This window comes from Populus euphratica, unplaced genomic scaffold, assembly GCF_000495115.2.
Source record: "Populus euphratica unplaced genomic scaffold, PopEup_1.0 scaffold1.1, whole genome shotgun sequence".
NCBI classification, from domain to species: Eukaryota; Viridiplantae; Streptophyta; class Magnoliopsida; order Malpighiales; family Salicaceae; genus Populus; species Populus euphratica.
The window spans coordinates 5,436,893-5,449,909 of NW_011499845.1; the positions used below are offsets into that span (position 1 = coordinate 5,436,893).

General features: G+C 30.7%; 1 protein-coding gene across 1 annotated transcript; it reads right to left on the bottom strand.

The window, feature by feature from the left end:
- Positions 1 to 367: 367 nt before the first annotated feature.
- LOC105123985 (tetraketide alpha-pyrone reductase 2) lies at positions 368 to 3,714 on the bottom strand. The gene is made up of 6 exons (XM_011023800.1): positions 3,437 to 3,714; positions 3,133 to 3,305; positions 2,019 to 2,207; positions 1,586 to 1,748; positions 966 to 1,155; positions 368 to 766 (listed from the first exon to the last, which is right to left on the bottom strand). Exons 1-6 carry the CDS (start codon positions 3,540 to 3,542, stop codon positions 625 to 627), a joined length of 963 nt encoding a protein of 320 aa, XP_011022102.1. The 5' UTR covers positions 3,543 to 3,714; the 3' UTR covers positions 368 to 624.
- Between the last annotated feature and the right edge of the window lie 9,303 nt (positions 3,715 to 13,017).

A 13,017-nucleotide genomic window follows, 5' to 3' on the forward strand; every position in this document is an offset into this window, starting at 1 on the left:
TAAGCTATTTTATTCCCACCTTTTCTATGAAAATAAAATTATATTTAATTTTAATTCGCATTCTCTCTCTTCATTTCTACCAAATACTAATAAAACAGGAATAAAATTTATGTTCTCATTCTCCCATTTCATTACTTCACAACAACACCTCAAGGTAAATTGATTTTAATTTCATGAAGTTTGTGAGCCTACAATTTAGTTCATAAGCTTCTACAAACTACATATGAAATATAAGTTATAGTAGAAGGTAGTCCCTCCATGCACTATTTTTTTTTTTTTTTTTTTTTGCAGTTGTATGATACTAAATCCAACTTCTAAAATATTGATAATTAACATTAAACAGTTATTTCAACCTTCAGGCACTTTCGGAAAGCAAATGTAGGCGATTTAATGCAAACTAAACTCTAATAACAGAGCATTCTTAATTGTTTTAAGAACCAAGGTCCAAATTACATGCTTCTTGGGTTTCAAGATTCAACGCTGACGATTTCTCCTCTTAATCCAACCATTCAAGGGAGTGCAAAATGCCACTCAGAAAACGAAGAAACGCCTTCCCATCCCCAGTTACAGTACATTATTTATCCAGTCTGGGGAAGTAATTATTTATAGCGCGGATTATTGGTTTTACAGGAAACCCTTCTCCTGGAAACTCTTGATGCAGTCATCAAACATTTCTTCCAGTGTTTTGAAAGGAGGGAACCCCAACGTGGCAATCTTGGTGGTGTCCATGCTATGCGGATTGCTGTCTCCTTTCTGGCTGCTACACCTACAAATACAACGCCACATTCAATTATATCATAGGAAGGAAGATCAACAAATGTTAAGAAGAAATCTACGTGGGATTGTTGAAATGCTAGTAGGAATACTGCTAAAAAGAAGTGAATTAACTGCATCATGTTATCATGTTGACTACACAGTGGACTAGACAGCCTAGCATTCTGGTTGATGCTTATTGATTAACTCACTTGTTTTCATATGGATAGGATGGATATTTGGCCCTGAGCATCTCAATGATCTCTGACCAGTGAGCTACTGAGCCTGAACATACGAGCCTGCCTGATGCTTTCTTATCCTCCATTGCTAAAATGTGAGCAGCAACCACATCATCTATGTGCACGAATCCGACTGTCATGTTTGGATATTCGCCTCGCAGACCTAGGAAAAAAGTGGTGCAAGTTTTAGTGGAAAAAAGAAATACTGCGAAGAATAGATGTGGTATTTGAAGTGGTATCTAACCCTCCATTGTCTTTTAACTCGAACTATATGTTAACAAAAAATTTCTACTGCGGCTGGGATCTTTATACAAGGGAGCAGAATTACTATATACAGAAAAATACTGAGAAAGTTATTGTTTTGTAATTAGCATTTTGGATATGCATTTCATTAATGTGTTATTAGGTGCTGCTTAAATAACAAATGAAATTCCAAAACATGCATGTAAAGGATCTTGCTGATCGTTATTTTGCTACGGAATACAAACTAACAGAATTTTCCAACCCTTTACAAAAAAAACGAGCAAGATCCTTTAAATATGCGTGTGTGGTGTGACGTTTAAAATTTTATTGCATGTACCAGAAAACAAAACCTTTAACAATGGCCAGTATCAAGAGCAAAGTGCTGGTTGGTTGTGGCGCAAGCAGTGGACCAACTACAAAGGAGGGATTAACCACCACAAGATCAATGCCATTTTCCTTCGCTGATCTCCAAGCCTCTTTCTCACCTATAGTTTTTGCATATGCATACCAAAGCTACAAGCAAGAAAGAATTCATTAGAAAATCAGTTACTGGGAAAAATAATGGATTTGATGGGGGAGAGATGAGAAATGAAAGATAGGATGTTCCCTTTAATATTTTCATGATTTTCAACAATTCCAATTTAGGCAGATTGATTTTTATCCCTCCCTCTAATATTTATCTATTCTTCTATTGTTCATCTGATTCATACATCATGACAAACAGACCCTGGAATTGGTGAGGTGCAATGTTTATTGGCGATACAAAGTAGAAAATGTTTTTACATCGTAGCGTTTGCAATATTCGGGATCGCTCCAATGCGATTCGTTAAGAGGAGAAACTTGTTGGACGTCGTCACGGTATCTTATTGAAGAGCAGGAAGAGGTGAGGACAACTCGTTTCACGGTTTTAGCCTTCGAACAGGAGTTCAGCACATTCAAGGCGCCATTGATACATGGATCTATCAACATTGCCTGCAAAATATTTAGCAGTAAATAAAACAAAAACAGTCAACATCACCATGGTACAGCGAAATATACACCAAGATACCTTGAGTACAAAATATTTATCAATATTTCACTTTTATGCCATGCATGATTCATCATTTCTTTGTGTTATCCTTCTAGCAGTCACAAAAATTTCAAAATCATCAAACCTGCCTGTGCTAATTCGATTCAACCTGCTTTTCAAAATGTTTATCAACTATTTTTTAATGTGAAAAGGCATTAAACTAATATTATCAGTATATGAGAGGATAAATGAGAGGAAGATGAGAAAAGGCGCAAGAATGAGATGAAAAAGTGAGCTTTCCTAACTATTTGAACATTTGGGGTATTATAGAAACTCTTAGGAATCTGTAGGGGTAATTTTACGCAAAGTTTAAACTATAACATTGGTGAATCTGAGTGAATCGACTAGGATAGAAATGAGGTTTGCTCTTCACTGCGCATTTCTGGATCTATGCAGTGGCCGCGGCTGCCACTGGTAGCGTCATTTTTATGATCAGATATGCCACGTACGGTCAACGAGGAGTCTTTTTCAGACATTTGTGCCCACGTCAAACAAGTATGGACACCCAATTTCAATTTTTAAGTCGGTTTGGTACTAAATTTTAGCACTTGATGAATATGTCTGTTGGGATGTGACATGTACTGTCTCCGATAGCTCCATGATTTTATTTTATTTTTTATTAATATAAATATTTTAATTAGTTTATAAATATTTTAATTAATTTTATAAATATTAAAATTAACAAACATATAAATTATTAATAATTATTAAATAAAACTTGAATTCATACTTATTTAAAAAAAATCGAAAATCTGACAAATTTATATATATATATAGTAAAGGTAAAGGTTGATAGCTCTACTAATAGGTTGGAACATAGAGATTTACCTGGATGTTATCGTCGTGAGGAACAAGCACCGGTGATGCGGTATGAAACACCCCATCAACACCTTGTATGGCCTCATCAAAGCTGCCTTCTTCCAACAAATCAGCTTTGAAAATCTTCAGTCTCTCCTTGGCTCCATCAAACTCCCGAAGTAAACCAACCTTTCCAACATCGCCTGAAAAAAAAAAAAACAGTTAGGTATTTATCACTTATATATATATAGTTGATGGCATGCCATAGCATACTTGATAAAAAAAATAAAAATAAAGAAAATCTAGATAACATCACTCCAATTACAGTCAGTACCTGGGTCTCGTACCGTGGTCCGTACACGGTGGCCTTTCTCAAGCAAGGATCTGATCACATAGGCCGCTATGAACCCTGTTCCACCTGTTACACAATATTCCGGCATCTCCTCTTCCCCTTTCCTCCCTCTTCTATAGCGTGCTGCTTACAAGGCGGACTATATATGGTGCTCGCTCGCTCGCCTGTAATCTACGTTTAACCTTTTAGTTCTTTTTAGGTAACACTTGGGTCGAGAAGCATGTGGGTAGATGGTTCATTCATTACATCGAGTGTCTATTTATTTATAAAAAAATGTTTTATCAACCCACTAATCGCCTGTAATCTCAGTTGTTGTCGGAATTGGGCTTTGTATTTCGTGTTGGGTCTATATTCCTCCTGATCATATGATTCATGTCTCAAAGTTTAAGTTGCAGAAATGGATACAAAGTTATGATGGATCGTAAAGTTAACCTGAACATCTAGAACACAAATAAAACTTGCATCCATTATAATTTTGGACTACTGGAAGTCTTACGGCCCAACGTGTCCACAGCAAATTACAATCTAATGACCCAACAAGTCCACATATTTTACCATTAAATTGGATCTAATATATCCATAGAAACCAGCAAGATAACATTATTGGACAACAAAATATACAGAGATCCCATGCAGACCTAACTTTGGATTCTACAGTTACACATCGAAGTCTTTTTTTACCCTCTGATGCACCTTTAAGCTAAATCTAGTCCGTTGGCCACCAACCAAAATAACAAAATGTACATGAAGACACACCTCCTCTTAATAATGCGTCCCTTCAATTTTTGTTATATTCTTTTCATAATGGTTATTTCCCTTAAATTTATCTTTTTTCCTTTTAAAGATAAAAAATTAAAAGCAATAATAACAAGATAAAATTTTAAAAGAAATTTGAAGTTTAATCGTTCCTATTGTATCTAAAATTAAAAAAATACTATAGATTTAAGGTCAAAGTAAATGATTTTTTAATAAATTTACATAAAAATAAAATTAAAAAAATATTATTATATTTTTAATAGGTCAAATTAATATAATCATGGGTTAAATTTTTGTTATATTCTTTTCATGAAAATCTAATCAGCGCCACAACTATTGCTAAAGTAGGATTTTTATGCTAAATCCAAGATAGATGTAAATATTCAAATATCTTAGCCATTAATTGTATATCTAATAACTATTTTTCAATAAATCATCTAATAGATGGCTTAGTAGTAAGAGTTTGAGATCAGTGAGTTTGCTCTATCTGTAGTCTCAGATTCGAACTCTGAGATTGCTAATATTAATGGCCACCGGAGTTTTATCTAATTATTAACTTAAGAGTTTGTGGATCAAGGTGTGTCCAAACTAACTTGGACACCCCGTATGAATAAAAAAATAGCTGTTTTTCATTGAAGTTTTGGTTAATATCATTTCTCAATTATAATTATATAATATATAGTCATATTTCTAATTATGAAACTCAAAACTTATCAAATTTCTCATTTGATAAAAACAAACAAACGAATGAATACATGTTATATAATATAAGGTAGGCGTGTGTGTGTTTAAAAATTGATAATACATAATTGTTACATTTGGACATTGCATTGGCCTTAAAAATTATATTTTTATGAAAATAATGGATTTCTATCATTCTATTTTTTGATGGAGAATGATCTCATCTAAGGAGTCGTCACCTAGTATTATGGTCACTAGAAATCCTGACTGGTCAACAAAAATTCTATTGTACGGAACTGATTACGCAAAGAGAAAGATACTATCACCCTTTAAATGTTTTGTTTGAGGCAGGTTGCATTGCTAGTTTTATCATAAATTATCAACATTTTGTTAGTTCATGTTATAATGGTTTGTGTGTAATGTTCCTGACTCTAGCGCTAATGAATATTCAACTACGGATATTTTCAACTCTGGCGTTGATAAATATTACATAGTTATTAAGATACAATAAATTTAAATCAATTTTTTTATTCCCGACTCTAATGTAAATAAATAAAAAATAAAAATAAATTTATTTTTTTATGTATACACATATTTTTATATTTTTATATAGCTAAATAAAATTAAAAAAATTAAATTAATATTTTATTCCTGACTTTAACGTCAATTAAAAAACTGATAAAATAAATTTATATATTTTTAATGCACACATATTTTTTGTTTTTGTTTTTGAGCCGGGCCCAGCTTAACTTATAGAAGCTGGGCTGAACCCAGCCGACTAGGCCCGATCCTGTCCAATTATTGCTGCAAGACAGTGACCTGTCCTGTGTGTGTCCTGTGTGTGCTAATCCACGCGTGTTACTGCAACACTACACTGTGCAAGTGAATTAATTAATATTCACTTGTATAGTATGTTGCTAGTTAATTAAAACCAAGCGAAAGACAGAGAAAACAACTTACCTAGTTAGCCAGAGGCGACGAAAAGGATGGCAAAGCTCCTTCAGTGTGATTCAACCATGCTTGGCAAGAAACCCTTTCCACCTTTCCTTGCATTTTCTGTCCTTATTTCTTCTGGTGCTAATGACTTTGGAGCATAAACTGAAGGCGAATGGCCGACTTGATCAATACATACCTAAACTTACGCATCTAGGGCATTTAAAGATAGACATACTACAATGTAAAGAAGTTTGTGTGGGTTTTTACCTTTCCATGACAATGATGGTTCTAATTTTCTTGCTTCAGAAAAAAAACAGTTGATCTCTCTTTTCTTGCTAAAGCTGGTGGCTTACTTTCTATTCTTTCTTATTTCTGCTCACTGCATTCTTATCTTTGCTGGTATTAGTATGAAAGATGCAGCTGTTAATGGTCAACACAGACGCAGATGGTAGTTGTCAGTTATGAGGATGGTGATGGTTGGGTGTGTGGCTACTGTGGAAGAAGGAGAAGCATAGACCTGGCGGTGAGCTGGAGGAGTTCACGGTGCTGTGTTGCCAAGAAGAAGAGCTGCAATGAAGATAGTACTGTGGTTCGGTCTGCTACACTATGAAAGAGGGACTGTTGAATTCACCGTGAGGGGGAAAATGGAGGAAGACCTGAGTAATGGTCCTTTTTTCAGGATGGGATGGTGAACTATCAAACTTCAGGGAGGGTCATGTTTTTTTTGCTTTTTTCCGAGAGGGAATGTTTGTTTCGGTGAATTTTTTTTTTTGGTTTTTTAACAAATTCCTCTACTATTATCTATCACATATTTATAGCTAAATATTTCTTTTTAGCTCGGAAGTAAAACAAACTAAAATGATCGATCATTAAATTTCAAAAATAAATCCTAAACATTTATTTTATAACTTGAAAATAAAAAAAATAAAAATGGATCCTTGAACTTGGATTGAGAGAATGATGATAGACTGTTTGATTAAAAATAAGTTACTTGGTTAAAAGGTTTTTAATTTTCAAATTGATCCTTTCCTTTTTACAATTATAATTAGATTAATAAAAATATATATTTTTTTTGCTAAAAACAACACAAATACATAAAAAAAAACATATTTTTGGGTTTTTGTTGTTTTTTTGTTATTTTTGATTTTTTTTCAAAATAATTTAAAAAATAAATAGTAATATATGTTTTTCTTTATAATGCTTACAAAGCAACACCTTATCAATGTTTTGCATAGTAAGCTTATAAAAAAAATGTCTGTTTGATTTTGTAGATGATTCGTTCATTTAAAAACTTTGTAAATGTCTGTTTGATTTTGTAGATGATTCATCCATTTAAAATCTTTGCTTTTTTTTTTTTGATTTCTAAGAAAATAATATTATTATCATGGATGACTGTTTATTTTTAAAATAAAATGATCTATTTTTATGGATGACTTATTCATTTTAAAAACTAGTCCATTTTCATAGTTAATTTGTCTTTTTTAATATTCAAAAATTGAACTATTTTCAAGGTCGACCTATTATTTTTTAAATTTTAAAAAGAATTTTAATAAGTGTTTATGTTTCTCTAAAATTGATCTATTTTCACTTACGACCTGTTCATTTTGAGATTTAAAAGCTGATCTATTTTTACAAGTAACTTGTTTTTTTTATAATTTCAAAAAGAATTTCAGCAAACATTCATACTTCTCTAAAATTAATTTATTTTTATGGGTGACTTATCCTTTCAAATTCAAACACTAGTTCATTTTCATAGGTGATTTTTCCATTCAAACACTAGTTTATTTTGATGGATAACCTATTCATTTTAAAATTCAAATATTAATTTATTTTCACTAGTGATCTGCCCATTAAAAAATTAGTATATTTTCATGGGCAGCTTACCCATTCAAAACAGCTAGTCTACTTTCATAAATAACATATCCATTCAAAAGCTGGTCTAGTTTAATAGGTAACCTTTTTATTTTTAAATTCTAAAAATAATTTCAACAAGCATTCATGTTTATTTGAAATTGGTCTATTTTTACAGATAACTTACCATTTTAAAATTCCAAAAAGAATTTCAGCAAGCATTTACACTTTTCTATAATTGGTTTATTTTCATAAGTGAATTTTTATTTTAAGATTTAAAAATTAATCTATTTTCACAGATTTAATCATTTTCAAATTCCAAAAAGAACTTCAATAATCATCGGTATTTTTCTAGATTAAAAAATTAATTTATTTTTATAGATAATTTATCTATTTAAAAATTTAAAATCTAATCCATTTTTATAAGTGACTTGTTATCTTCAAATTCTACAAAAAAAAAAAAATTGAGCAACCAAGCGTATATTCTAAAATATTGTTCTTTTGATGATGTTGTTCCTTTTGTCTTCCCTTATCCATATCTAATTAGCTAGTAGGCGTTCGCTGGGATACTTCCGGCTAATATAAAAATAGTCAAGGTGAGCTGTTAATCCATGGATTAACCAAAAGCAATTTGCCACAATGGTTTGGGTGAACATGTCACGCCCCCCACCCCCAAAGTAATTTTATTTTTTTTCCTTGCATTTTTATGTATCGAACATTGCACCGCCAAACCAAACGCCTTGAATTACACTAACAAGGACATAAACGGAATATCACATGATTCTAACTTAATTCCTGTTGAAACCTAACACTGACAGGCTCGCCAGACAAAATCGGGGGAATTAACTTCCCTCATCAGCATTAATGAATCGTCACAAACAAGGAATTAGCGATGGCTCGCCAGACAAAATCGGGGGAATTAACTTCCCTCATCAGCATTAATGAATCGTCACAAACAAGGAATTAGATGAAGAGAAGCACTTTGTGCGAATAGTGTACGAGAGTATGGTAATAAGAGAAGCACTTTGTGCGAATAGTGTACAAGAGTATGGTAATATTATTTTTTTATTTTTTTAAATATATAATTTTTTTTAATATAAAACATCAAAAAAAAATTAAAATATATATATAATTTTTTTTTATTTTTTTTAAATATATATAAAAAATTTAATATAAAACATCAAAACAATTTTAAAATATATATATAAAAAAATCAGTGAAATGTAAGGAGGCAAAGACGAAATACATCCAGATTACTAGGCAAAAAGTCAATGAACGCATAAAGAAAGAGAAAAAGAGGGACAGGCGAGCCACGTGGAAAATAGGGCTGGATTTAAGGGAGTTGCCTATTTGATATCCAGGAGAGAGCAACTTATATTTCCTCGTAAAAAGGCCATGCCCTATAAGGAGGTGCGCGTTCATTTTATGACAGTTCAACAACAGTTCCTTAATGTCATGTTTTTTTATAATTAGTTTAGGATGTTTTAGTTTTAATTGTCTTTAGATTCAGTGTGTAATTTAATTTTATTAGTTGATTTCACGTCTTACTTTTAATTTGCAACAATCGTAGTCAGGTCACTTGTTTGAACCAAACGATTCCCAACAAAGTGAAAACAACCAATCGGATTCCAACTTCCTAGCAAAGAGAACAACCAACATGGGGTGCTTCTTTTAATCAGGGTGTAGGCAATGTATGCGAGCTGCAAATGCAATATATATCTTCGAAAGTCAGCTAAGAAAATTAAAATATTTTCATTTAAACAAAACACGATCTTTTACCCTTTTTCTTTGTGTGAGGTGTCATTCTATATTTTTATTGGATTTGTAATTTTTTGAGCCAGAGTTAAAAACTTCATATTTATGAGAACTTGTGTTCATAATGACTGGCGGTGGAAGAGATAAGGAAAGACCGAGATGGCACCAGATGAGTCATTTTCAAGCCAAGGAATATGTCGAAATTTCCCCAGTCCCCCCTTGATCCTCCCCTGGATTTTCTTCTGGCTGGATTCCAGAGGTAGAAGACGTGTTGATGAGGCCACCACATCATCGTTATCTAATATCGTTAATCCCCATCTAACAGCAGGCTTTTTTCAAACTGTTTGTCTATGATCTCATCCTTCTATTTTGCTGCCAACTTTATCCTAAAACGATTATGAGGTCGTTATATACGCGTGGAAAATTGGGTAATTTCTACACTTTACAACCGATGTGTTCTTAATTTAGGTAATTAAAAACTCTCCAAATTTCTACACATTACAACAAGCATGTAATTATCAAGAGAATAATTGGTATAGGAAAACAAGGAGGAGAAGAAGAAGACGAAGAGTTAATGCTTGGGAATGAAATTAGGAGGGACTCGTATATTGGATTTAAGAACCATTTCCTTAATTTGTGGTTTTCTATCTTTTTTCTCTCTAAATTGCAATAAGAAAAATGAAATAAGAAGTTTAAAGTATGATCTGACTACATCTATATATTGACTGATTTGTAATATATAGTAAGAGTCAAATTGGATGTCTTGAAAGAAGTTTATCTTGTGCGTGTATATTTATGTAAAACCTTGTGTTGAAACAATGCATGTGTAAACAAGGAAACACGGCAAATTGTTTTTTAGAATTAGTTTTCTCTGGCTTCATTTCGCCCCTTCGGACTGCCAAAAAAAAAAAACAAAAACGATAATAAATACATTCAAGGCATTTTTTAGCTTTTTCACTGAAAAAACTAGGCATGACAAAGTGTAAAGCAAGTGGTGTATAACGTTGCATGAAACAAGGAAATTACTCGTAACTGGTTCTTTTCCCTTTTTTTCTTTCCTGTAGAACGATGTTTATTTTACAAATTGATATATCATGAAGATTTATAAAAATCTTGGCATTATGGGATCACTTTCATTACAGTTTGCGAGATGTTAGTGCATTACAAATTGACAGAAAAAATTTCTACTCGACTCCACTAGTATTCATCTGGAGGGTACTTGGGCCGAAAGTCGAGAGAGATTGATAGGGGACCTCGAACGAAAGCTTGAACTTTAAACAGTGTATGATAAAGAAGGAGACGTCCCAACAAAAAGGTCTCCTTCAAATTCTAGTGAGAAACTAGTACTTGACCGGCATTATGTTGTCAACACATTTATCTTTTTAAATATATAAAAATATATAAAGACGCTACTAATTTGTTTTTTAACATAAAAGATCAACAATGGATTAGAAATCTAATGCATGTTAAAATATATTCTTTTTAAATATTAAAATAATAATATATTAAAAAATATTATTTTATTTTTTTAATATTAAGACAACGACATGTGAAATTGATTCGAACTAATCATGTTTAACATGAAAAACCTATTATCTAAATCATTAAAGCGTGATAATCCCATTAAAAGTAAAGCAAAAAAATAAAAAGTCTAATTTTTAATAAGCAAAAATATTAAAAAAACATTTTAAAAAATTAATTACTAATAAAAAATAACTTAAGTAAACTAAAAAAAACACTCTAAATCCACGAATCTAGTTGTGAGAATGGGATTACTGAGGCAAGACACTTTAAAAACATTTACAAATCCTATCTCTAAACCAACTCATTGTTAAATAACAAAGTCAAATAAAAAACTATTTTAATAAAATATAATTTAATTTGAATTAACCAAACAAACATCTTATTGAGGTCACGAGAACCAAACAAATCTCTTAATGAGATTATGAGATCAGAATAATTTAATAAAAAGTAAAATAAAAAAATTATGAAACTCTTAACTAATCAAACCTACGGTTTGAGTCATGAAAGCGAGATTAACTCTTAAAAAACAAAGCTTATATTTCAACCATCTCATTATTAAATGATAAAATTAAAAATAAATAAAATAAAACAAATAATAATTCGAGCATTTCAAGTTAACTTGATAAATGTGCAACTCAGGTTATAAGACTAAGATAACTTAAAATAAAAAAATCGTAAAGTTCAATTCTTAATAACTAAACTTGCAACATGAGTTATGAGAATGCGATTATCCTATGAAAAAAAATTACGAAGTCTGACTCTAAATGGACTTGTTAGTAAAGAATAAAATAATAAAAGAAACAATTTTAAAATACAAAAGAAAGTCAAAGTTAATAGGGGTTAACTCAACAAACCTACTATTCAAGTTATGAGACCAGAATAATATAATAGAAAGTATATAATTTTTTTTTTATAAATCTAAATATTCAGTCAATTAAATGTTAAAGGCAAAAATTAAAAAGTAAATTAATATTTTTACAAAAAAAAAAGATGTGCAAACATAGAAAAAAGAAAAAAGAGAAAAACTAAGATAGACGATGAAGGTCAATTTTTAATCAATCTAAAATTGAAGGATGAATTTTTTTTTAAAAAAACAAAAAATTAACAACTCAAGTTAACATATAAAATTTGCAACCAAAGTTATGATATTAGAATATCCCTATAAAACATAAATAAATAATTATAAATATTCAATTTCAAAATATCTAATGTTAAATATTGAAATTAAAAAAAAAATCTACACCAACAAGTCTGCAACATAACTTAACATAAAAGGATAAAAAAATATAATTTTTAAAACTACTTAATATTGAAAGATAAAATTAAATATTAAATTAAATATTTTTAAAAAGATAATATTGTTGAAAAATAAAATTAAAACAAAAAAAACTAAATAAAATAAAAGAAAAAAACACAAAACATTATCTCTATTTGAACGTTCAGTGAATTAATTGTACCTTTAGTTTTTTTTGTTAATAGAAAGTTGAAATAAAAAAAAAAAATAAAATGTTGTTCATTGGTTAAATTAAAAAAAAAACAACAAAAAACAAAAATATAAATAAATAATGTTTTGTGAGTATAACTATAATGAATTAATTAACCCCTTTAAGTATTTTTATTAGTTGAAGGTTTAATTATTTTTGTTAGTTGAAAGTTGAAATAGAAAATAAAAATTAAAATATACTAGAATGATGAAATAACTTATTATAAAAAAACATAAGAAATTATAAAGGATAATTTCAGAAATAATGTAATCTCAAAGAATAAAGTTAAAAATGAAAAATTGTAACACTGAAGTGTGAAATCTTTTTTTTTTAAGTAAAAAAAAAAACCCAAAATACTACTCCAACTGCAGACAACAGAGAGGTGAGAACTAGAGATGGGGTGAAGAAGACCCATTCTCATCCTTGCTGGCTCTATTGACCCCACCAGAAATCCCTTGACATGATTGGCAGCCAATTAGAACAACGAAAACAGGATGATTCCTTACAAACTCAGCCAATTAAAATTCAGATAAGGAATTGTTGAGGTCCAAAAGTGCAAATAGCTTTCAACGTGGA

Coding starts and splice junctions, on each gene's coding strand:
- LOC105123985 (XM_011023800.1), bottom strand. CDS start 3,542: ATGCCGGAATATTGTGTAACAGGTGGAACAGGGTTCATAGCGGCCTAT. Junction 1,749..2,018: donor AATATTGCAAACGCTACGAT/GTAAAAACATTT, acceptor TCTTGCTTGTAG/CTTTGGTATGCATATGCAAA. Junction 767..965: donor TCCTATCCATATGAAAACAA/GTGAGTTAATCA, acceptor TTGTATTTGTAG/GTGTAGCAGCCAGAAAGGAG.